The sequence below is a fragment of the Crinia signifera genome, chromosome 4, assembly GCF_055691185.1.
Source record: "Crinia signifera chromosome 4, ASM5569118v1, whole genome shotgun sequence".
In the NCBI taxonomy this organism is placed as follows: Eukaryota; Metazoa; Chordata; class Amphibia; order Anura; family Myobatrachidae; genus Crinia; species Crinia signifera.
In genome coordinates this window covers 174,218,718-174,245,559 of record NC_139220.1, presented here as the reverse complement: position 1 = coordinate 174,245,559, position 26,842 = coordinate 174,218,718, and the positions used below count along the sequence as shown (strand labels likewise).

Genomic DNA, 26,842 nt, shown 5'->3' with positions numbered 1-26,842 from the left:
TATTGTTAAAAAATGCTGGTACAAATATAGCAAAAAGGTGGTGGGTGTACTTAGCTTTTGAAAGGTTAGGTCAGGTGAATTTCCAACGGATGGAATTTAGGAAATAATCGGGGCCCCAATGTCCTTTCCGTCCCAATCAAAATCAGTTTCCACCACAGCAAAGGCAATTGAAGAGTCCCCACCGACGCGTTTCGATCTATTGTAGATCTTTATCAAGGTGTGTGGGTACTCTTCTGTGCGGGGTTTAAATACCCCACTAACTAGTTTATGTGAAGCAGCTGGGTTAAAACGTGTATAAGTTATACACTACTCATGTCTGACGATCATGAAAGTCCTTATATACATGTTCCAGGGTTCCGTTCGGGCGCTTCCGGTATCCCGATACGTCACTTCCGGTGACGTCACTCCGACGTCGTGCTCCGTACGGCTGGATTCTTCCGGATTCTTATTTCCGGACCTGGACACATGGAGAAATAGGAACAATCAGGAAACTCCCTTAACGTGGAGGAACGAAAGAGATACAAGAAATGAACCAAGACAACAAAGAAACAGATGGAGAGAGGAATAATCATATCCCACTAGAACCTCCAATCGATTTGAACCTCTAAGAAACTACAGATCAGGAACACCTAGGCAAGTTTTTTTAGAGAGAGGACGGAACATTCACCGACCAAGATAATTCATCGACGGAGAAGAGGGACCCGAGGAGGAAAAAGGAAACAACCCTCGGCCCATCAAAAGAAAAATCGTAAGAAAAAACATAGAGAGAGAAAAGAGGAAACATGTACGGCCGTACGGCTGGATTCTTCCGGGTTCTTATTTCCGGACCTTGCGTTCCATATGTCAATCACATGGTTTGTCCTTCTGTTTCTGCGTTCCATAGTTCGAGTCATGTGACTAGATATCTGCGGCAGCCATGTTTCTCTACAATAGAAAAAATATATGGCAGCATAGGTCTTCTTTATAATAGCAGCAATAGATAGAACGATGTTAGAAAGTGACAAAGTGCATGACATAAATTGGAGAAATGGAAAATGACAAAATTTAAGAGCAATAATGATGAGAGTAAAATGAGGTACATGATAAAATTAATTAAAAAGACTAATTAAAAAGACTATAAAAGAAGACTAAAATGAGGATAATGGAGAATTTTAAAAGGCAAAGATGAATTTATAAAAACCACTTAATTTCAAAGTCTTGATTTAAGCCATCCGGGATAAGGGTTTTTAAATTAAAAATATATTTCATCTCAGTTCGGGCAAGGATTTTAGCAACATTCTTGTCTCTCTCCGTCGCTTTGACCAATTTAATGCCCCAAAAGCCTTTTATTTCTGTTGTTGAACTCTTGTGAATTTTTTTAAAATGTGTTGATAAAGAGTGTGTTTCAAGTCCTTTCTTTATATTTCGTAGATGTTCTCCAATCCTCGTTTTTAATGGTCTTGATGTCCGACCTATGTAGAATTTATTGCACGTGCACTCAATGGCGTAGCCTATATTTGAGGTGTTACAGGTGATAAATTCCTCTATTTTCACTTGTTGACCATTAATACATATTGACTCGAATTTTGATTTTTGACAACATGGAATATTGCGACATCCCAGACAGAGTCCGCATCTGTAGAACCCTTTTGAACGATTATAACTGTAGCGTGTAGTGTCGCTTGGGCATAAGCTCCTCACAAGTTTGTTCCTCAGGTTGTTAGAGCGTCTGTAAATATGCACTGGTTTGTCCGGTAGATGTTTGCCCAGGACAGGATCTTGTTTTAAGATAGGCCAGTGTTTTTTAAAAACTCTCTCAATATCTCTATACTGGGAGTTGTATTTTGTGATGAAAGCCCATTTGACCTTACTGGTATCGTTCTCTCTCTTTTCTTTAGGTTTCAGAAGGTCTTCCCTTTCTATATTCCTGGCTGTTTCTAAACCAAGATTAATAGTCTCAGCATTATAACCGCACATTTCGAATGCTTCCTTCATTTTGATTGATTGATCATTGAAAGTGCTTTTCTCAGTGCAGTTCCTTCTGATACGCTTAAATTGGCCTCCCGGTATCCCGTTCAGCCAATTTTTATGATGGCAACTATCTGCCCCAATATAGGCTGCAGAGTCCGTAGGTTTTTGGTACGTCTTGGTACAGATATTGCCATTATTAATATAAATAGTTAAATCCAGAAAGTTTAAAGTGCTTTGGTCGATGGTAAAAGTCAAATGAATATTAAAAAGGTTTTCATTTAAAAAATCACAGAAGGATACAAGGTTTTCCATGTTCCCCTTCCAAATGAACAGGATATCGTCTATGTATCGGAACCATGACACCAGGTTTGCCCCATATGGGTTATTGTTCCATACCATACTTTCTTCCCAATAACCCATAAAAATGTTTGCATAGCATGGGGCAAACCTGGTGCCCATGGCTGTCCCCCTCTGCTGAAGGTAAAAATCTCCTTTGAAGGTAAAATAATTATGTTCCAAGATAAATAAAATTCCTTCTAGGATAAAATTTTGTAAGGATGGGTTCAGACTTGTTCTTTTGAGGTATTCTTTAGCTGCTGTAGATCCTTGTGAATGTTTGATTATAGTATACAGACTACTCACATCTGCGCTGACTAGAAAATAGTCATCCTCCCATGGGATATCCTTCAACTTGTTAATCACATCTCCGGTGTCTATAAGATGAGACTTGTTGGTAAGTACCAGAGGTTGTAAGTGATAATCGATCCATTCGGACAGATTAGCCATCAGCGAGTCTACCCCTGAGACTATAGGTCGTCCCGGGGAGTTAACTGGGTCCTTGTGCACTTTTGGCAAGATGTATATTGCCGGGATTTGTGGATTTTCCATTACTAGGAATTTACATTCATTTTGGTTGAGGGTGTTGTCCATTTCATACTTCTTCACTAGGTTACCTAAAGATTTAAGGAATTCTGTTGTGGGGTCCTTTTTTAATTTCTTATAAGTACTGGTATCATCTAGTTGTCTTTTTACTTCACTTATATATTTGTTGGTGTCCATGACAACCACCCCACCGCCTTTATCCGCCGGTTTTATAGTAATGGCATCATTTTTCTTCATCGCTTCCAATGCTAATGTCTCCTTATGACTGAGGTTAAAGTTGATCTTCTTTTTCCTTACATCCTTTAAGTCCTCCAAAATCTGTGTAGCAAATACACCAATGAAGCTCCCTTTTAAATGTGCGGGGAAGAAAGTTGACTTTGGTCGAAATCTGGTGGTTTCTTCTTCTTTTTCCTCCGATGTGTTTTCGTCTTCTTTTAGGATAAAAAAATTTTTTATCGTTAGTTTTCTGATATACTTTTGTATATCAACATATAACTCGAATTCGTTGATCTTGCTTGCTGGTGCATATTTTAGACCCTTTTGTAAAACAGTAGTTTCCTGTGTAGAAAGGGTGTGTGAGCTTATATTAAAGATTTTTACTTTTCCTCTTTGTGAATCCATTTTTCTTACATGTTTCCTCTTTTCTCTCTTTATGTTTTTTCTTACGATTTTTCTTTTGATGGGCCGAGGGTTGTTTCCTTTTTCCTCCTCGGGTCCCTCTTCTCCGTCGATGAATTATCTTGGTCGGTGAATGTTCCGTCCTCTCTCTAAAAAAACTTGCCTAGGTGTTCCTGATCTGTAGTTTCTTAGAGGTTCAAATCGATTGGAGGTTCTAGTGGGATATGATTATTCCTCTCTCCATCTGTTTCTTTGTTGTCTTGGTTCATTTCTTGTATCTCTTTTGTTCCTCCACGTTAAGAGAGTTTCCTGATTGTTCCTATTTCTCCATGTGTCCAGGTCCGGAAATAAGAATCCGGAAGAATCCAGCCGTACGGAGCACGACGTCGGAGTGACGTCACCGGAAGTGACGTATCGGGATACCGGAAGCGCCCGAACGGAACCCTGGAACATGTATATAAGGACTTTCATGATCGTCAGACATGAGTAATGTATAACTTATACACGTTTTAACCCAGCTGCTTCACATAAACTAGTTAGTGGGGTATTTAAACCCCGCACAGAAGAGTACCCACACACCTTGATAAAGATCTACAATAGATCGAAACGCGTCGGTGGGGACTCTTCAATTGCCTTTGCTGTGGTGGGAACTGATTTTGATTGGGACGGAAAGGACATCGGGGCCCCGATTATTTCCTAAATTCCATCCGTTGGAAATTCACCTGACCTAACCTTTCAAAAGCTAAGTACACCCACCACCTTTTTGCTATATTTGTACCAGCATTTTTTAACAATAAAGATACTTTTTATATAAAGTGGTGACTACGGCATCTACTTTCCTAGGGGCACTTTATCCCAAAAGTGACCACAATTAAAGAAGTGGAGTGGAGGAAATAAAAGACCCCCCCAGATATGCTGTCCTTACATTGATACTCTGTGAGTAATTGATATAGGAGGGCATCCTCCGCAATATAATATATCCTGAGTGGTGGATTATATATCTCTTATTCCCAGGAAAATTTGTTTAAACAGTATTACACAAAGATATTTGTATATTTGTATTTTACATATACTCGACTGAACGACCCTAACATTGGAGAAAAGAATCTCACAGATATGCTGTTTTTTCATTGATTGTCTGTAAGTATTTGATATAGGAGGGCCTCCTCCGTAATATAGTACACCTGAATTAGTGAATTTCTCACCCCATATTTCCAAAAAGTTATATCAAACAATATTACGCAAGGATCTTGTTGTGTGGTTTTATTTTTCATATACCCGACTGAATGACCCCATAAGTGGAGGAAAAAAGGATCCCACAAAGACTTATACAGGGGAGTAAATATTCATCAAATATTTATCATTATTTCTAAAGCGCCACTGTCAGTGACATTGAGATTCTTTTTTCTGTAATATTTGTACCTTTCTGGAGGTGTGGTGACATCTCCTGAATCTCTCTTTGACATTAGGCTGCTATTCCTAGCGCAGATATATATATCCTATCTTTCTTCCAGTATCTTTACCTTTCACCAAAAGGATATATTACCTGCAGCTCTTTGAAAAATGTTCTCATTTAGAGAAAACAGAAAGTCAAAACTAGACTCGCTTTTCTCTGTCATCGAAGAGAACTATGACCACCTGGACGACGATCTAGAACATATTATGAAGACCTGGTCAAAGAATGCCGTCTATGGTGGGAAATAGCTACCCTTGAGAAATATTTATCAAGCAAGATTATCCCAAAGGGACTAATAATAGATAAAAGGGCTTCCTTCACGCATTCATCGGAGGAATTCCGTAAAGAATGGGAGGACGTTACAAGACACTGTTCATTCACCCTAATGAATTTGATTATAAAGGAAAGGAGAAAAGAATTAAAAATAATAGGAGAAAAAATAGAACAGACAAAGAAAAATGTAGGACCCTTCAGCCACTTACAAGAATACAAAGAACTTGAAGAAGTGGAGAATAATGTGGTAAAAATAGAAAAAAACTTGAAAGAAAGAAAAGTAAGAAAATTCATTAGAGATAAAAAGCAGTTGGAAGAAGGAACTCAGGAAGATGAGACACCTTTAAATACACCAAAAATTGTGAGGAGAAGATTTAGAAACAATAGAAACCCTTCTCGTCATCAAAAGGAGATACATCAAAGATACGAACGAACACCATACGAAAGAAATGAACCATATCAATACAAACAGACGACACGCGAAGACACATGGAGAAATAGGAACAATCAGGAAACTCCCTTAACGTATAGGAACAAAAGAGATACAAGAAATGAACCAAGACAACAAAGAAACAGATGGAGAGAGGAAGAATCCTATCCGACTAGAACCTCCAATCGATTTGAACCTCTAAGAAACTACAGATCAGGAACACCTAGGCAAGATGTTTTAGAGAGAGGACGGAACATTCACCGACCAAGATAATTCATCGACGGAGAAGAGGGACCCGAGGAGGAAAAAGGAAAAAACCCTCGGCCCATCAAAAGAAAAATCGTAAAAAAAAACATAAAGAGAGAAAAGAGGAAACAAATGTAAGAAAAATGGATTCACAAAGAGGAAAAGTAAAAATCTTTAATATAAGCTCACACACCCTTTCTACACAGGAAACTACTGTTTTACAAAAGGGTCTAAAATATGCACCAGCAAGCAAGATCAACGAATTCGAGTTATATGTTGATATACAAAAGTATATCAGAAAACTAACGATAAAAAAATTTTTTATCCTAAAAGAAGACGAAAACACAGCGGAGGAAAAAGAAGAAGAAACCACCAGATTTCGACCAAAGTCAACTTTCTTCCCCGCACATTTAAAAGGGAGCTTCATTGATGTATTTGCTACACAGATTTTGGAGGACTTAAAGGATGTAAGGAAAAAGAAGATCAACTTTAACCTCAGTCATAAGGAGACATTAGCATTGGAAGCGATGAAGAAAAATGATGCCATTACTATAAAACCGGCAGATAAAGGCGGTGGGGTGGTTGTCATGGACACCAACAAATATATAAGTGAAGTAAAAAGACAACTAGATGATACCAGTACTTATAAGAAATTAAAAAAGGACCCCACAACAGAATTCCTTAAATCTTTAGGTAACCTAGTGAAGAAGTATGAAATGGACAACACCCTCAACCAAAATGAATGTAAATTCCTAGTAATGGAAAATCCACAAATCCCGGCAATATACATCTTGCCAAAAGTGCACAAGGACCCAGTTAACCCCCCGGGACGACCTATAGTCTCAGGGGTAGACTCGCTGACGGCTAATCTGTCCGAATGGATCGATTATCACTTACAACCTCTGGTACTTACCAACAAGTCTCATCTTAAAGACACCGGAGATGTGATTAACAAGTTGAAGGATATCCCATGGGAGGATGACTATTTTCTAGTCAGCGCAGATGTGAGTAGTCTGTATACTATAATCGAACATTCACAAGGATCTACAGCAGCTAAAAAATACCTCAAAAGAACAAGTCTGAACCCATCCTTACAAAATGTTATCCTAGAAGGAATTTTATTTATCTTGGAACATAATTATTTTACCTTCAAAGGAGATTTTTACCTTCAGCAGAGGGGGACCGCCATGGGCACCAGGTTTGCCCCATGCTATGCAAACATTTTTATGGGTTATTGGGAAGAAAGTATGGTATGGAACAATAACCCATATGGGGCAAACCTGGTGTCATGGTTCCGATACATAGACGATATCCTGTTCATTTGGAAGGGGAACATGGAAAACCTTGTATCCTTCTGTGATTTTTTAAATGAAAACCTTTTTTAATATTCATTTGACTTTTACCATCGACCAAAGCACTTTAAACTTTCTGGATTTAACTATTTATATTAATAATGGCAATATCTGTACCAAGACGTACCAAAAACCTACGGACTCTGCAGCCTATATTGGGGCAGATAGTTGCCATCATAAAAATTGGCTGAACGGGATACCGGGAGGCCAATTTAAGCGTATCAGAAGGAACTGCACTGAGAAAAGCACTTTCAATGATCAATCAAAATGAAGGAAGCATTCGAAATGTGCGGTTATAATGCTGAGACTATTAATCTTGGTTTAGAAACAGCCAGGAATATAGAAAGGGAAGACCTTCTGAAACCTAAAGAAAAGAGAGAGAACGATACCAGTAAGGTCAAATGGGCTTTCATCACAAAATACAACTCCCATTATAGAGATATTGAGAGAGTTTTTAAAAAACACTGGCCTATCTTAAAACAAGATCCTGTCCTGGGCAAACATCTACCGGACAAACCAGTGCATATTTACAGACGCTCTAACAACCTGAGGAACAAACTTGTGAGGAGCTTATGCCCAAGCGACACGACACGCTACAGTTATAATCGTTCAAAAGGGTTCTACAGATGCGGACTCTGTCTGGGATGTCGCAATATTCCATGTTGTCAAACATCAAAATTCGAGTCAATATGTATTAATGGTCAACAAGTGAAAATAGAGGAATTTATCACCTGTAACACCTCAAATATAATCTACGCCATTGAGTGCACGTGCAATAAATTCTACATAGGTCGGACATCAAGACCATTAAAAACGAGGATTGGAGAACATCTACGAAATATAAAGAAAGGACTTGAAACACACTCTTTATCAACACATTTTAAAAAAATTCACAAGAGTTCAACAACAGAAATAAAAGGCTTTTGGGGCATTAAATTGGTCAAAGCGACGGAGAGAGACAAGAATGTTGCTAAAATCCTTGCCCGAACTGAGATGAAATATATTTTTAATTTAAAAACCCTTATCCCGGATGGCTTAAATCAAGACTTTGAAATTAAGTGGTTTTTATAAATTCATTTTTGCCTTTTAAAATTCTCCATTATCCTCATTTTAGTCTTCTTTTATAGTCTTTTTAATTAGTCTTTTTAATTAATTTTATCATGTACCTCATTTTACTCTCATCATTATTGCTCTTAAATTTTGTCATTTTCCATTTCTCCAATTTATGTCATGCACTTTGTCACTTTCTAACATCGTTCTATCTATTGCTGCTATTATAAAGAAGACCTATGCTGCCATATATTTTTTCTATTGTAGAGAAACATGGCCGCCGCAGATATCTAGTCACATGACTCGAACTATGGAACGCAGAAACAGAAGGACAAACCATGTGATTGACATATGGAACGCAAGGTCCGGAAATAAGAACCCGGAAGAATCCAGCCGTACGGAGCACGACGTCGGAGTGACGTCAACGGAAGTGACGTATCGGGATACCGGAAGCGCCCGAACGGAACCCTGGAACATGTATATAAGGTCTTTCATGATCGTCAGACATGAGTAGTGTATAACTTATACACGTTTTAACCCAGCTGCTTCACATAAACTAGTTAGTGGGGTATTTAAACCCCGCACAGAAGAGTACCCACACACCTTGATAAAGATCTACAATAGATCGAAACGCGTCGGTGGGGACTCTTCAATTGCCTTTGCTGTGGTGGAAACTGATTTTGATTGGGACGGAAAGGACATCGGGGCCCCGATTATTTCCTAAATTCCATCCGTTGGAAATTCACCTGACCTAACCTTTCAAAAGCTAAGTACACCCACCACCTTTTTGCTATATTTGTACCAGCATTTTTTAACAACAAAGATACTTTTTATATAAAGTGGTGACTATGGCATCTACTTTCCTAGGGGCACTTTATCCCAAAAGTGACCACAATTAAAGAAGTGGAGTGGAGGAAATAAAAGACCCCCCCAGATATGCTGTCTTTACATTGATACTCTGTGAGTAATTGATATAGGAGGGCATCCTCCGCAATATAATATATCCTGAGTGGTGGATTATATATCTCTTATTCCCAGGAAAATTTGTTTAAACAGTATTACACAAAGATATTTGTATATTTGTATTTTACATATACTCGACTGAACGACCCTAACATTGGAGAAAAGAATCTCACAGATATGCTGTTTTTTCATTGATTGTCTGTGAGTATTTGATATAGGAGGGCCTCTTCCGTAATATAGTACACCTGAATTAGTGAATTTCTCACCCCATATTTCCAAAAAGTAATATCAAACAATATTACGCAAGGATCTTGTTGTGTGGTTTTATTTTTCATATACCTGACTGAATGACCCCATAAGTGGAGGAAAAAAGGATCCCACAAAGACTTATACAGGGGAGTAAATATTCATCAAATATTTATCATTATTTCTAAAGCGCCACTGTCAGTGACATTGAGATTCTTTTTTCTGTAACATTTATCCATATTATTCACCAAACATATGCACATTTCACCAGAACCAGATTGACAATGAGGCATATGGAATTACAACTCCAGGCCTGCACAGAAAAAACAGGCCCATTGTCATGATGGCATGATAATGATCCAAAAATAATAATTTTACATTTGTATTTCTATATTCCCGACAAAATGACGCTATTTTTCTGATTTTATATATTTACTTTTACGGCAGGTATGGGGAACCTTTGGCCCTCCAGCTGTTGTTAAACTACACATGCCCTGTAACAGGTTTAGCATGGATAAATAGCAAAACTGTGGCAGGGCATGGTGGGATGTAAGGTTCAACAACAGCTGGAGGGCCAAAGGTTCCCCATGCCTGATTTACGGAGACACCGGGATAATCACATAGGGGATTGTACACGCGCATATGGTCCCGGTCACGACCACACAAGCCCTGGTCATAGCTCTTCTGCTTCTCACCTGGATTATTTTTAGTCTCATGTTTATGTGGCCCTAAATTTGGCCCTGCTCCTACTCAGTTAGGTGTAGTGTACCGTATTTCTCTATAAATCTTATTTGTATCACAGATGAAGTGAAACACCACTCATGCACGGGGCAGATGTATTAAGCCTGGCGAAGAGATAAAGTGAAGATAAAATGAAAGGAGATAACGCACCAGCCAATCATCTGCATTTGAACAATTACAGTTGGGCATTGATTGGCTGGTGTGTTATCTCCTTTCATTTTATCTTCACTTCACTCTTCGCCAGGCATAATACATCTGCCCCAATGTGTACTACAGATGCTGGGCTGCACATACTGTACATTAGTTTTACACACTGTACAAAGTCGCAGAAGAAGCATACTGGAGCTTGGTATGAGAAAAAGCCACAGCCATTGTCTTGTAGCATTTCTTATTTAGACTCATTCACAAACAGATGTACAAATGTCACGCATCAAATGTTTAATGTCATTTAGAAAAGTAGTTTTGGCACTTCCAGTGTTTTATTTATGCAAATAAGACCCACATTTTGAGTGAAAAAGACATGCGGCGCAGTTGAGTCGCTCAGAGGGGCTGTGTGACGTAACTGAACCCAGAGCTGTATGACCAGATACAGTTGACAGTTTTGCAGCAAGTCACATGATTAGAGTATGTTCAAATAACCTTTAGGAGTACTCTTTACCTAGAAGGGCGCCCGCGATTGGAATCGCGGGCGTCGGGGGTAAAAAATCGCGGTCATCGCGGGCATCGCGGGTAAATCGCGGGTACATAAAAATCGGCTGCCCGCGATGACCGAGATTTTCCCATAGGGAACAATGTTAAAAAGGATGATTGACCGCGATTTTAATGTAAAATGCCTCAAGGCCCGCGATTTTACCATAGGAATCAATGTTAAATGGGCTACAGAGCCCAAATAGGCACAATTAACCCTTAAATGTCCCCCCAAATTTTTAACGCCACCCCACGATCCACGCCAACCCGAAGCGTGGTGAGCGCAGCGAGCCCGCGTCCTCCGACCTTTTCATGCCCTACTATCCACGTCGGCGTGGAGTTGAGAATAGAATAGTGTGGCGAGCGCAGCGAGCCACCGAGCCCGAAGCGTGGCGAGCGCAGCGAGCCCCGCGAGGGGACGCGGATACCTTCACAGGTAAACGCGTCCCTTCGCGGACTTCACAGGTGTCCGCGTCGCCACGGACACCTGTGAAGCCCGCGAGGGGACGCGTATAACTGTGAAGGTATCCGCTGCGCTCGCCACGCTTCGGGCTCGGTGGCTCGCTGCGCTCGCCACACTATTCTATTCTCAACTCCACGCAAACGTGGATAGTAGGGCATGAAAAGGTCGGAGGACGCGTACCGCCGCCCCTCGCGGGCTCGCTGCGCTCGCCACGCTTCGGGTTGGCGTGGATCGTGGGGTGGCGTTACAAATTTGGGGGGACATTTAAGGGTTAATTGTGACTATTTGGGCTCTGTAGCCCATTTAACATTGATTCCTATGGCCAAATCGCGGCCATTGAAGCATTGAATGTAAAATCGCGGTCAGCACAAAATTTAACATTGAACCCTATGGGAAATCGCGGTGATCGCGGGCATCGCGTCGCGGCCGTTAATGTACTGCCCGCGATGCCCGCGATCACCACGATGGGCGCCCTTCTAGGTAAAGAGTACCCATTTAGGATACCTTACATTGTGAAATGTCATATCAGCAGATACAATTGATTACTGACCACTTTCTACAAAGCAGTGACCTTTCTATCCAGGCTAGACTTTTTGGTGCTCTGTGCCAGGGTTAGGAGATGCCAGGCTTCAGAGAGGAGGGAAGCTTTAAGTGAAAGTAATTAAAACAGATAACAGTGCTTCCTACCCAGGGCATAAAGTGGTTATGCAGAGGTGGGGGAACTAATTTCTCTATGCCACCTAATTACACCCACTCCCCTCCCCCCATTAGTCAGAGACAGGGCCAGTGGTAGGGTTTTTGGCATCCCCCCTGCAAAATAGAATGTTATGCTGTGACAATTACTGTGCAGGGCCAATGTGGAAGTTAAAATTTTCCACCTCACCATTAGAGGTGGTGGACCTCAGTTCCACCCTGTTCTCCCTCACTTTAACCCCTGTTCCTACCCTTGCAATGTTATGTGCAAGGCACACTTTGCACCACCATAGTTACGGCCCTGATCACAAAGGCTGTTTATGAAGTATACGAGTCACATTGTCATCACACAGAGGTGACAATTCACACCATGCATACATTTTGCACTTGCAACATCTATCTATCTAGGCTGAAATGGGCATGCATTACACGGTCAGTACATAAATGAACTGATACCGTTGATAAGATATTTCTATATAGCAAATCACATAGTCAGCCTATTGTTAGAAATCAAATCCTACCTGTATTTCATCAGAGCTGACCCTAGGCATAGGCAGTGTAGGCAAATGCCTAGGGGCATTTATGAAAGCCTACGGGCATCTGGGCAGGCTAGACACACAAGCACTATCCGCCAGGACATCCTGTTTTCAGATGTCCTGGCGGACAGTGGCTTACACACATGGCGAAGTGACTTGATGGCTAGAGACACAATGTAAGGGGGGGGCCTTGATGTCTGGAGACACAAAAAGGGGAAAAAACCTGATGGCGGGAGACATTGACACCCTTTGCCTCCCCAGTAATTAAATGTGAGGAGGCCACGATTATGGGATACGGTCATTTGGTCTACAGCATGATGGTCGACAGGCATAAGGTCAACATTCTGTAAGGTCGACATGGCTTTAGGTCGACATGGGTCTGGGTCGACAGGTCATTAGGTCGACATGGTCAAGGTCGACAGTAAAATGTCGACATCGTTTTTTTTTACTGTTTTTGGAGCCGACGTGCCGACAGGCAGTATTTCATGCCCTACCATCCACTAGGGTATGGAAGGAGAATAAAATAGTGTGCCGAGCGCAGTGAGGTACTGTGCCCGAAGCATGGCAAGCGCAGCAAGCCATGCGAGGGGACGGAGTGCTACGTTTCACTGTCCATGTCAACACGACATGTGCCAACAGGTGGAATTTCATGCCCTGCCATCCACTAGGGCATAGAGGGAGAATAAAATAGTGTGCCGAGCTTAGCGAGGCACCGTGTCCGATTCATGGCGAGCGCAGCGAGCCATGCGAGGAGACGTGGTGCTACATGTTGAATGTGTCAACATTTGGCTGAAAAAAAAAACAGTGTTAACACTATGTCGACCTTGCCCATGTCGACCTAATACTTGTGCCGACCTTATGACCTGTCGACCTAAGGACCTGTCGACCTAATGCTTGTCGACCAACATGTTGTAGACAAAATGATCCACACCCACGATTACTTGGGTGCCACATTGGGGGTGGAGGTACTAGCCATTATTTTGTCTAGAGCATCAGAATATTCAGGGCTGGCTCTGTATTTCCCAATTGTTGTCTATCAAGCTATATATAGCTATTTATATAACTTTGAAAGCTAGTTGCCTCTGTGAGAGAAAGAGATGTAGTTTCACTCAAAAGCTAGATGTAGTTTAACTTGCTGATGGCAGTGTTTCGGTGACACATGGACACTAGACATATATAAAGATGATTACTTTAATATAACATCTATGCATTTTATAAAATAAAGTCTGTCTGTCTGTATAATTGTTTATGGCCATTCTATGAAATATGCACAATTTGGGTATTTTAGGAAACTCCTGTGTCATTTGTATCAGATTAATAGAGCACCAGTGAGAGTATTCTGCCTACAATAGCCACCCATTTTTCCCTTAGGGCAGTGGTTCCCAACCTTTTTTGTCTCCCGTACCCCTTGATTAGGCTTTTCATTTAGGAGTACCCCCTCGTGAAATTTTAGGGGGCGTGGCCTAAAAAGGGGTGTGGCTTAACAGGGGCAAGTCATACTGGCAATGACGAGAAAAAAAAAGTGCAACCACTTGACCACAATATAAGCTCAGCCCATTCTGCAGACAGCATATAAAATAACAGAACACTGTCAAATCTCTATTACTGAAGCAACAGGCATTCCAACGGATCACGTTAGCCTTCCAATAGTGCCAGATACACATATGCCCCCAAAAGTGCCAGATACACATATGCTCCAATGGTGCCAGGTATGCCCCCACAGAGCCAGAAACGGGAATGCCACCACGGTGCCAGGTATGACCCCATGGTACTGGGTATGCGCACACAGTGCCAACAATGCCCCTACAGTGCCAGCAACAAGTATGCCCCCATAGTGCCAGCAACAAGTATGCCCCACAGTGCCAGCAATGCCCCACAGTGCCAGCAACAAGTATGCCCCACAGTGCCAGCAATAAGTATGCCCCACAGTGCCAGCAACAAGTATGCCCCACAGTGCCAGCAATGCCCCACAGTGCCAGCAACAAGTATGCCCCACAGTGCCAGCAATGCCCCACAGTGCCAGTAACAAGTATGCCCCACAGTGCCAGCAATGCCCCACAGTGCCAGCAATGCCCCACAGTGCCAGCAACAAGTATGCCCCACAGTGCCAGCAATGCCCCACAGTGCCAGCAACAAGTATGCCCCACAGTGCCAGCAATGCCCCACAGTGCCAGTAACAAGTATGCCCTACAGTGCCAGCAATGCCCAACAGTACCAGCAACAAGTATGCCCTACAGTGCCAGCAATGCCCCATAGTGCCAGCAATGCCCCACAGTGCCAGCAATGCCCCACAGTGCCAGTAACAAGTATGCCCCACAGTGCCAGCAATGCCCCACAGTGCCAGCAACAAGTATGCCCCACAGTGCCAGCAATGCCCCCATAGTACTTCCCAGCAGCAGCACACTCACCGTTGACGCTGCTACTGGGGAGAGGACAGTCCAGTGTCCCCCTGCCGTGTAGCTGCCGCCACTGCTTAACTCAGGGAAGGAGAGTACAGCACACTGCGTATCTCTCCTTCCCTTCACTGTGACTGGGCTGCCCGCCAATCAAAGTTCGCGGGCCGGCTCCTGATTGGCTGCCGGCCCGCAAGCTCTGATTGATTGGCGGACGGGCGGCCAGTCACAGGGAAGCACACTGAGGGGTAGGAGAGATGTGCAATGCACTCCCCTCCCCTCCAGCAACCTATCTGACTGTCGCGGCGCCATTACAGGCTGGGCCGCCGCATACCCTCGAGCAGGTGGACGCGTACCCCCAGGGGTACGCGTACCACAGGTTGGGAACCACTGCCTTAGGGGGTACATTTACGAAGATGGGAGTTTTATTGAAGATGAGGTGTTGCCCATAGCAACCAATCAGAGCCTATCTGTTATCTTTCAGAAGGTGATAAAGAAAAATTAGAATCTGATTGTCTGCTATGGGCAACATCCATCTTTATTTGGAACTCCCATCTTAGTAAATTGATCCCTTAGTGCAGTGGTTCCCAACCCTGGTCCTCAAGTACCCCCAACAGTGCACGTTTTCCAGGTCACCTGTGAGGTTCACTCATTATTCAGACACATTTTGAAACACTCACAGGTGGAGCTAATTATTTTGCCTGTGAATCTGTGTGGAAACCTGGAAAACGTGCACTGTTGGGGGTACTTGAGGACCAGGGTTGGGAACCACTGCCTTAGTGTATTATATATATATATATATATATATATATATATATATATATATATACACACACACACACACACACACACACCGGTACTTAGGATGCCCCTAATGTTAACACTCAAGCGGTAGCGGCTGATATAACTAACAGGAGATTGCTACATATGCCAGATGTAGTATTATTTAGTTCACAATAATACAGCAAGAACATACTGTAGTTATCTTAAGCACTAAATGAAAAGAACAGGAGCACAGGACATGGGACCAGGGCCGGCGCCACCACTAGGCAGCCGTAGGCATTTGCCTAGGGCGCCGGCCACTGGAGGGCGGCCACTTGGGAGCAGCCCTAGGATGAAGGTGAAGGTGAGTGTTCACGGTCTCCCTCTCTCCCTCTCTGCTCTCCCCCCCCCAATGGAACGACGCATCTCCCGCCGCCGCTACCACCCCATGGAGAGCCCCCCGTGGAGCGAGACGCGTCATGTTGCTCCCTCTCCCCCCCCCCGTGTAGTTAGTCTACACCCGCAGTAACTCTACGCCCGCCGCATATCCCACCGCCTGCACCCGCTTCCATCTCCCGCCGCCTGGACCCCCTTCCATCTCCCGCCGCCTGCACACCCACCCCCATCCCCGTGGAGCAGAGGGCGCCGGGGTGCCCCTCGCCTGGGGTGCTCCGGTGCCTAGCACCGGCCCTGCATGGGACTGGTAGTTACAGGGATATCTCAGTGTAGCAATATGAAGAAAGTGAGTGTCGATATTAGAGTAGTTCAAATCCAGAAAAGCAGCACAATACTTAAGCACTAATTATACTGTGATGACAAGTGAATACGAAGATCTGCAGCACACCTTAGCAATGGTTAAACACAATGGCTCCTTGCTGTTTCACAATTTAGATCCACAGCAAGGGAGACACACACAGTAAAGTAATTAACATATAAATCACAGATTAAGTCTTCGGCTACAAAATATACTCAATTTGAACAGAAATCCAAGATAAAACAGTGCTAATTGACATGGGATTGCAGGGATCACATGTGCAATTCACAGCAGTGATAAATGTATAGATCTTCCAGCATTTACAATGAAGAACAGAGACAATGCGTGGTAGTTCAGACAATTAGCTGAGAAGTAGGGAATCTTTCAGCATCCCTGCAGATGGGATGATGGCAGTTACAATACCAACAACGGCATCCCGACTTACACCAGGACACCGGCGCCAGACTGCCATCATCGGCGAGGATGCCAGCACTTGCGCAACCTAACCCTAACTCCCCCAAATTGCTTGAGTTAGGTCTGCACATGTTACATCTGCCCCACCTGCAGTGCACATGGTTTTGTCCATCTAAGAAGGAATTTGTCAGAAAGAGTGAACCAAAATAACCCCCAATGTTTGAAAATAAAGGGCTGTGGTGCACAATATCTAAAAAGGGGGGCTATCTGCTCTCTTTATTTTATGGTAGTAGCTAGGAAGCACTCTGTGTTGTTTACAGTAGTAGTCACACAGATGCCCTCTGTAGTGTATTGCAAATGCAAGGATGATCACTGTGTTGTATATCATTCAATAGAATGCTCATTGCTTTCTATGGATGCCCTTACAATGTCTGTTTGTCAGGCTCTGGGATGCTCTTTATATTACATGACAATCTCTATGATGTTCTATGTATCGTACGACAGTCACTGAAAATTCTGCTCTTCATAGAAGTTACTAAAATGATCTCTGTAATGTAATTGTGACTAGGATCCTGTGTAGTATATGACAGTCACTAGTGCTGCTTTCAGACCGCAAAACTGGCTTTGACTCTGTATTTGAAAATGTTTCCAGAAACGGGTCTGCCAGGTAAAACCCCTTTCACACCGCATCTCTTAAACGGTATATTACCGTTTAAGTGCGGTTTTTTGGACACTGGCAGACCTGTTTTTGGAAACTTTCCAAATACAGGGTCAAAGCCAGTCTTCAGCGCCCCCCCCCCGCGGGTTAACACACACAACCCCCCCGTTAACCCCTCCCCCCCCGCGGGTTAACACCCCCCCCAGGACTAACAACCCCCCAATGTGTTTAAGAACACCCCCCCCCCCTCCTGAGGATCCCGGCAGTATGGACGGCTGGCTGCGCTTATGATAAAAAAAGGGACTTTCGGAAAATGGCTGCCCCATAGGAAAGCCAGTTTAAAAAAAACTGTCTTTCGTATGGGGGCAGCCATTTTCCGAAAGTCACTTTTCTTACCGTTTTAAAACGGTAAAAAATCGGCAAAATAACGGTTTTTAAGTGCGGTCTGAAAGGGGCATAGATACATTGTATACTGTAATACAGCCACTAGAACACTCTGTTTTGTTCACAATAATGAATGGTGATCACAAGGATGCTCTCTGTATTGTATGGTAGATGCCAGAATGCTCTCCAATTTGCATAGATGGTTACTGAAATAATGGTTTGCTAATAAGGCCTATTTTTGTGTTGGTCCCCCACCAGGTTACTTGGTTCCACCTTCCTAAGGCCATGCTAAAAAATAAATAAATAAAAAAATTGCTTTAAATTTCAATTTTCCTTTGTAAGTAAAGGATTAGAAATCTGTGCTAGTCATGTACACTACTTTATATATTATTTACAAGATCTATTATTTATGTATTAGCTGACAGTTATTTCTATATATATTATTTATTTTAGAGCACCATACTTTTGTTTTCACGTAAAATGATAAAGCAATTACCAATTGATCTTCATCCTGCCCAAAAAGGTATTGTAGATAGCTTCCTGCCATTGCCTTTACTTTTGGTTTTTGTCTTTCATCTATGTACGTATCCCTGTTGAAAAAATTGAAATAAATTAGTAAATAATATTACCATAGTGGGTTCAGCAAGGGCGCAACTAACATAAGTGCAAGGAGTGCAGCTTCTTTGGGGCCCAGAGCTGAAGGGGGCCCATCTTTACTGTTTAAGTAATGTTTTACACACATTTAACACGATCAGTTGCTAAATAGGTAGTGTTCCTTCTAGAAACTGGGCAGGGCAGGGCGGTGCTGCATAAAGGGGGCGGACCAAGCCCGCCGACATCACAAAAGGGCCAACATCGTCAAAGGAGGCCGGCCAGTCCCCGCCAAAGTACTGATGGGGAAGCGCCGGGCATCTACGGCAGTGCTGGGCTTCCCCATGTGCACCTGGCGGGGACAGGCAGCAGGCTGTCTTAGCAGGGCGCTGCTAGGGGGGCAGGGCGCATTTTGCCCTTTAAAAATCGGGCAGGGCTAAAACAGCCTAGCAGGAACACTAAATAGGGGGCCCTTAAAAACATTTGCAATGAGTCCTACGAATATCTAGTTATGCCCCTGGAATTAAGGCAACTGGTACGCGGCCTGGTTCCTTTTGAGGCCTGTGCTTTGAGGCCTCTGGAGTTTTAAAATAATTTACACATCCTCAACAGGCCCAGTCACAGCTACAATTGCAATACTGTCTGTCAATAAATCAGGCAAGATATTAATAATAATGTAAATTATGGATTTGATAAGTAAAAAAGAAGATTGATTTGATAAGATTTCAGTCAATTTAAAACAACATAAAATTTAATCTAAAATCAAGTCATAGTTTTCTAGATGAGTATTCTTCATTCTAGCACCTGCCATCTTTGAAAACCCATGCATTTCATCTTCCCTACCTGGGGTATCGCTGTCTGCTGTGGTGTCCCTAGCACAGGTCTGGTTTGCATATCAGTGCTGATATGCAAACCAGACCTGTGCTAGAAACACCACAGCAGCAGGTAATCAGTACACCCCCCCCCAGTAGCGCACGCAGGGGGGGGTTCTGAGTACCCAGAAACCCCCCAGGCATCTAAGGGCCTTAGGCTGAAAGCTGAGGGTCCCCTCTTTCCGTGGGTACAAGAATTTAAAAAATCGGCCCTTGGGAACTGGAGATATTTGACTTCAAAGCAATGGTCCCCATCCAAGCCTGTTAATTGCTCTTCCCAGTCAGATATTTCAGATTCTGTCTGACTTAGGGGCAGATTTATTAAGCTTGGAGAAGAGATAAACTGGAGATAAAGCGGAGAAAAGGTAAAAGGAGATAAAGCACCAGCCAATCAACTGCCAACTGTCTTTTTCAAACACAGCTGATTGGCTGGTGCTTTATCTCCTTTTACCTTTTCTCCGCTTTATCTCCAGTTTATCTCTTCTCCAAGCTTAATAAATCTGCCCCTTAGAGTTTTTCTGAGGGTATATTCTGAAAGCTGGGACTCTCCCCCTTTGATGGACACTAGTAGCTTGTCTCTGTTTTTCCCAGAACCAGAGATATCAGCCTTCCAGCAGCTGGTTACTGCTCCAGCTCCACACACCTGGTATGTAGTTTTATATACTCGTTGGCAAATTGCTCTGCCTCCTGAAATCTGATCCCCTAGTCCCCAATACCAGTTGGTAGGTGGGATTCTCTAGTTTTTAATTCCATCAAAATCTAAAAAATCTATTTCTGGGAACTGGAGATATCTTCAGTCAAGCAAGCTGTCCTCCCACCAGAAAATTATGAATAATAAGCCCACTCCACTATACACCCCTCCTCTGCATATTACACATCCACTACCACCCTGGAAGTTATGTATCAGGGCCCCTTCATTCAGCCCAATGCCTCCTTCTCCCAACCCATCTCCCACCATCTTTACAGTAAAGGGGTAATAAGTGGAAATTACTGATCCAGGCCCTACTTGCTGAGCGGTTAATATAATACCCCCTACCGCCCGTGGGACATCAAAGCTTCCCCAATACATTGCTATGCCCAGGGGTCTACACTGCTGTTGACACCCCTGTATGTATGTGTGTGTGTGTGCATATATATATATTTTTTTTATTATTATTATTATTATTTATATACATCTGGTCTATCTATAATAATTAACTGACCCCGCATATACTGGGTCACCTAAGTGTCCATCTCCGTGCTTTGCTCCACCCCTCTGGAAACCCCCTTCTGAAAATCCTGCGTTTGCCACTGCCCCCCCCCCCCCTTGAAGGCCCTGATTACAGCGGAGTAAAAATAGATTAAGGATACATGACATAGATATACCGGCACAGCGAAACAATAATGATAAAAAGGAATAACAGGCATCGGATACACCAAAGTAACGCAGCAGACAGGTCCAGCGCACCGTTGTCTCTGAGTGTTTCCAAAATGGCCTCAACCGCACCCACAATGCCAGAGCATGGCAGCCACATGTCCAACAGCAGCAGAACACAGACAGGTCACAACCCTAGGAATCACTGCCAGGAACAGAAAAAACGACCACAGCAGACCAGGAGGATTAGTTCACCGAGGACAACACTCTGGCGATACAACCAACGGAGCCAAGCCCACCACTCCACGGAAGTGCAGTCCAGATAAAACGGTCACAGCTGTTGACCAGGTATTAGAGAAAAGGATGCCTCACCACTTCACCAAATTTGGGAGCAATAGTGCTTTTAGAAAGGATATTGAAACAGGATTTTGGTCAGAGAGCTGGGAAACAGGTCCTGCTGCTAGCTACTCCAGGTCACGCCCCCACCTGCGTGTGGTTTTAATGAATTCAAGCAATCCTTAATTTCTTATTAAGAAATTATAATAGTTCTGCATAAAGTATTTCATAAATATGCCCATAGATTCCCTTGAGGCTCATAGTTTTGTAATAGTGTAAGCATGAACATTCACATACCTCCACACTTTTAGGCTTCTGTGATTGGGACTTTGTGCCAGCGCCTCCTATTTTTTGTCACTAGGGGCATGACCAAGCATGATAGCTGCTGGCCATGCCCCTGTCCCTCTTTCTGCCCTCACCCAGTACATATCATATTCATAGGTGCAGTCATGGGTGAAAGGGGAGAATAGGATGGAACTAAGCTCCACCCCCTGTAATGGTGAGGTGGAACTAGTTCAAACTTCACCATGGCCCTGCACATTAATTCTTACAGAAAAGCATTATATTGTAGGTTGTAGTGGGATGCCAAAAACCCTACCACTGGCCCTGGCTCTGCCTTAAGAGGGGAGGGGCAACCACTGAGGAGTCTTGCTTGTTGAAGTGAGTATGAGGATCACCGAAATCAAAACATCCTCATCTTTTAACCCACTCGTCGGCCGCTCACCCTATTCTATGTTCTGGGGAATCCTTGCTGTGCCCGAACTGCGGGGTTCATGGCTAATTCAGCGAGCCTGCTGCATATAGCCACGAGCCTAGCCGTTTTGACAGCCACACTCACTGTTTCCACCTCTCTTTTTGCGATAATCTTTTTGGATGTACAAATGGGTATAAATGAAGGTACTATAAACACACAGAGTGGCAGGCTTGCCATATTCTCAGTTCTTGAGAATCTGTTGAATCAATAGCATCCAACTGTGATAATCAACTTGAAGAGATTCAACTTTATTGACAGAGGATACCCCATTAAGGAGCTTATTGGCAAGAGACAAAGCTTGCAGACAACCAAGGGAAGATATACTGAAAAATAAAATGACACAACAGATGATACTGTGGTCATACCATGGATAAACCACTACACTAACAAAAGTATGAAGATCAAATTTTGTTTTTGTATAACTTTCTTTTATTGAAGAGTAAAGACAAAAATTAAATACAAACAGTCCTTCCTCAAAATGCAACATACAAAGCACACAATAATTTGTCAAAATACAAAAGTATATCACATCAAAGCAGTAATAAAGCAAGTGACTTTGTTCAAAAAGACATAGTAAATAAAGGGGAGAGGATATAAATATATATCTTGAAGATCAAATTTAAAGCAAAACAGTTATGGCAATTGGTGACCACTGATTCTAACTTAAAAAGTCTGAAAAGAGGTCCCTATATTCAAGACATAGGGGTAGATTTATTAAGCTCGGTGAAGTGATAAAAGTCTCTGGTTTTTATCACTGGCAAATCAGCTCCTACCTGTCATGTTTTAAACCAAGCCTGTAACTTCACAGTTAGGAGCTGATTGGCCGGTGATAAAAACCAGACAGTTTATCACTTCACCGAGCTTAATAAATCTGCCCCTTAGTAGTGAAAACGGATATCTCTCAGTTTGGTAAAAATAAATCACATTTCCTCAGTTGTAAAAAAATATTTTAAAAATGTACAGGGTGCATTACTTGAACCTACAGTATATGATCATGGGTGATAGATTTATACGCCCCTATACTGGTGGATCATATATAATGAAACATGCTATTACTTGCTCATCCCAGTTTGTTGTCAATTTGCTGTATTGCCCATGTGGGTTACACTACAAGGGCAAGACAATTCCACAAATGTAGGGTTCAACACAGAGCGGCCATAGGAGCAGCATTGACCACTGGCTCTAGTGAGCAAACCGTGGCGAGACATTTTGTGGAGGCACACCATAATATGGCAATGCTCCGCTATAGAATGATCCATCATGTATCGCAATTTGTTAGAGGGGGAGACAGAGACAAAAGTCCGCTCAAATTAGAATGCAGATGGATACATATCCTCAACAAAGTCAACCCGTAGCTTAAAGGAGTCCCTTAATTTGGGATGTTTGCCTTAGTACGAATATACTGTATATAGCCTTTTTAGTACAATATACGGTACTTGTTTCCTAGCACAGCACCCACTAAGTAATTTGCTTAGTGGGCTATTCTGCGTAGTGAAATCGCATTGCATTGCATCCCAAGGGCCATGAAATGTGATTTTCCTATGTTATTTATTCACTGCTCTCTCAGCCCCGGGCCATCGCATCTGCCGCAAAATCACATGCGATCGCATGTCATTTTATAGGGTGTTTGATGCCATGACATTAGGTATACAATCATAAGATTGTATGTCCCCAAAAATAGGTTTAACGCACCCCCCCACTAACCACGCCAACCCGAAGCGTGGCGAGGGGCGTCGGAACGCGTCCTCCGACTTTTTCATTACACCACTATCCATGTTGGCGTGGAGTTGATTTTATACAGTGTGGCGAGCGCAGTGAGCCACCGAGCCCGAAGCCTGGCGAGCACAGCGAGCCCCGCAAGGGGACGCGGAATACATGTAAAAGTAATCCCCGTCCGCTCGCCACGCTTCGGGATTGGTGGCTCGCTGCACTCGCCACACTATATAACAACTCCACGCCGACATGGATAGTGGGGTAATGAAAAATTCAGAGGACACGTCCCGCCGCCGCACGCCATGCTTCGGGGTGGCATGTATAGGGGGGGTGCATTACTTTTTTCATTACCCCACTATCCACGTTGATTTTATATAGTTTGTCGAGCGCAGCGAGCCACCGAGCCCGAAGCGTGGCGAGCGGCTGCGGAATGCATGTAAAGTAATCCGCTGCGCTCGCCATACTATATAAAATCAACTCCACGCCGACGTGGATAGTGGGGTAATGAAAAAGTAGGAGGACGCGTTCCGCCGCCCCTGGCGGGACTCGCTGTGCTCGCCACGCTTCGGGGTCTCGTGGATAGTGGGGGGGGGGGTGCGTTACATCTATTTTTGGGACATACAATCATATTATTGTATACCTAATGTCATGGCATCGCACACCCTATAAAATCGCATGCGATTTTGCGGGACCTGCAATGCAATGCAATGTGATATTGTGGTGTACCAAAAAAAATAAAAAGATTACATGAAAAAAATCGCATCGCATGCCGCTATAATGGCCCATGCGATGTGATTTCCCTACGGTGACGTACGTAGAAAATCTGGGCTCTGTGCTAGGAAACAAGTACCCAATATACATTTTATCTTGGAGAGATCATGAAGCTACCTATAATTCTAAATACGGATTTAAAAAATTATATATTTATTCATAATTTTTATTATATACAGTAGGTATATTTGTCGGATTGGTGGTATTATAACACTGTAATTAATAACAAGTTAAAAACAAGAGAAAAAAGGAATTATTCATATTTAACATGGTTATATAATAAGGGGTTTATATAGATATATATTGTGCTATATAAAGGTCTCTTATCCCTATTTATGTTAGCATGTTGCATAAAGCTTTCAACTTTAAATTAATACACATTTTTTTTTTTAGAAAGATTGTGTCGACAACTTAGCCAACACAGCTGAGCCAGAAAAACACTCTTTTTCTTATACAATATTAGTAATATTTGTCATATTTAGCACCACCTACTGGTCAAAATATATATTGCTGCACTTGATTTAAATACGATATATATATAATATGTAGAATTGTATGTTTTTGTATACTTTTTTTTATTGCCAAGCAGTTTTGAGTGTATAAATATGTGATTACTAGCGTTCATATATTATTATGTTGTTTTCTCTTCCAGCAACCTGTTGTTAATCACTTTTGGGTGGCAGATGGAAGTTCTGACACGGGGACCCGAAATGGATGGACTGGATGCTAAGGAGTCTTATATAAAATGGTGGTTAAAGGATAACGTAGCGCTATCTCTCAAGGATCAGCCTATCAGAGTATGCTGGGATCTTCCATAGATCCCTTAAGGTAAAGAGCAGTAATACATTGGTGATGATACTCAGTTTGGGCGCTCCTTCATTTATTATTAATATTATTATTATACATATATGTGGTCGGAGTGGTCCACACGGCCTCTCCGAAAAGAAAGCCTCCACTGCACACATAATGCACTTTAGGTGCTGGGGACAGGCACATTAACTATTATACTTTATGGAGACTTTGGAGATGAAACAAAAAGGAGTTTCAATCCAATCCCCACCCACTGGAACCGGAAGTAAGGGGTGGGTCTTCACCATATAAGATTCGGCAAGATCACACTGAACTAGGATACTGAGAAAGAGCTTGTCCTCGAAAAACATGTTAATCTAGCTTCAGTGTGCCTCTATAGACAGCAGACTCGTGAAGTAGGCAAGTGCATATGAGGTAAGTCTACATGTGACTGGATCCGGATCCCATTTTTTGGACACCTCTCTTACCCCATTTACCCCACCTCTCTTACCCTCTCTGATCCCATTTTTGGACACCTCATTTACCACGAACCCACCACAGGGTCTTAGGCTGTTTTATATCACATTCAATTTTAAAAACCCTTAATTTGTTTATAAATGGCACTGTACTTTTTATGAAGATAAAGATACCTTGATGGGTGTTTCACCTTGATATCGATTGTGAGTATGGGTATGCGATTTAAGAAGTTGAAGATACTTTTATACGTGTACATTTGCTAATTTTCTTGTGAGTTTGGTACTCAATAGGTCCAATCACTATTCTGTCACAGACCTGGTCTATTCTACACATCTGTATATTTTTCTTTATTTTATATTCGCCCTAATTTGTGAGGAATTGTACTATCTGAGAAACATATCCCGAGTTGTGAGCAATACCATCTGCTGTATAAAACATAGCTTGATGGACAGGACATGAACACTAAACATACATTGTGAGCACAGGTATGCAAACCAGTGATAATGACATAATATATAATCTCTATATATCTACTTTTCTGTAAAAATTGGCACAGACATTTACCACTTATTATCTGTTACTGAGTACAACAAGATCATTCTACACATTGTGCATTCTTCTCCTTTTTGAAAAGGAGGAGAATGGTTACATTGGAGAAAATTGCTAAGGGAAGTATCTCTCCAATTTATCTGGGTGTCTAAAGAAAGAGGAGCGCCCAAAGTATCATCCCCAATATATTACTGCTAAGGAGTCTTGAAATGTGTGTATTTATATAACTGTTTTGTGCAGATAAAATATTTTTTACACATTATCAAACCCAGAGTGAAGCTTTTTTTGGTCAGAGATTACAGCTCATAACAAGACAAGTTTGTCAAGTTTATTGTGTCTCTACTCCACCTATGCATTGCACTGGAAATGTTTTACCCCTCCTACATTTTCTTTCTTCCCTTATTAAGAAGAGAGTGTGAAATGGAAGTGGGTCCTCCTGCTCACCAAATATATGTTTTAAAAATAGTCTCTAAAAATGCCCCAAGGCTTAAGAAAAGAACTGAATTATTCAGAAAGATATAAGGCGCCTATTGAATTATTGTGATTGACCTTTACCTTAACATTAACATTTGTTACCCCTAGAAATAAATCACTCGGACACGTTAACCTGAAATAACCACACGGACAACCACTGCATAAGTTTAAAATGTCAACAGTATTTATTGTTGGTATGACCCTATTGAAA

The 26,842-nt window shown here is 42.5% G+C and overlaps 1 protein-coding gene across 2 annotated transcripts in view; it reads right to left on the bottom strand.

Annotated features, from left to right (window-relative positions):
• The window catches only part of FBXL13 (F-box and leucine rich repeat protein 13), a 167,842-nt gene that overhangs the window by 132,410 nt on the left and 8,590 nt on the right, over positions 1 to 26,842 (bottom strand). For both annotated transcript variants that reach the window (XM_083183033.1, XM_083183032.1), the window contains exon 3: positions 18,448 to 18,541. In XM_083183033.1, coding sequence (XP_083039159.1) covers positions 18,448 to 18,498 — 51 coding nt within the window. In that variant the 5' untranslated portion in view covers positions 18,499 to 18,541. The remainder of the gene's footprint in view (positions 1 to 18,447; positions 18,542 to 26,842) is intronic.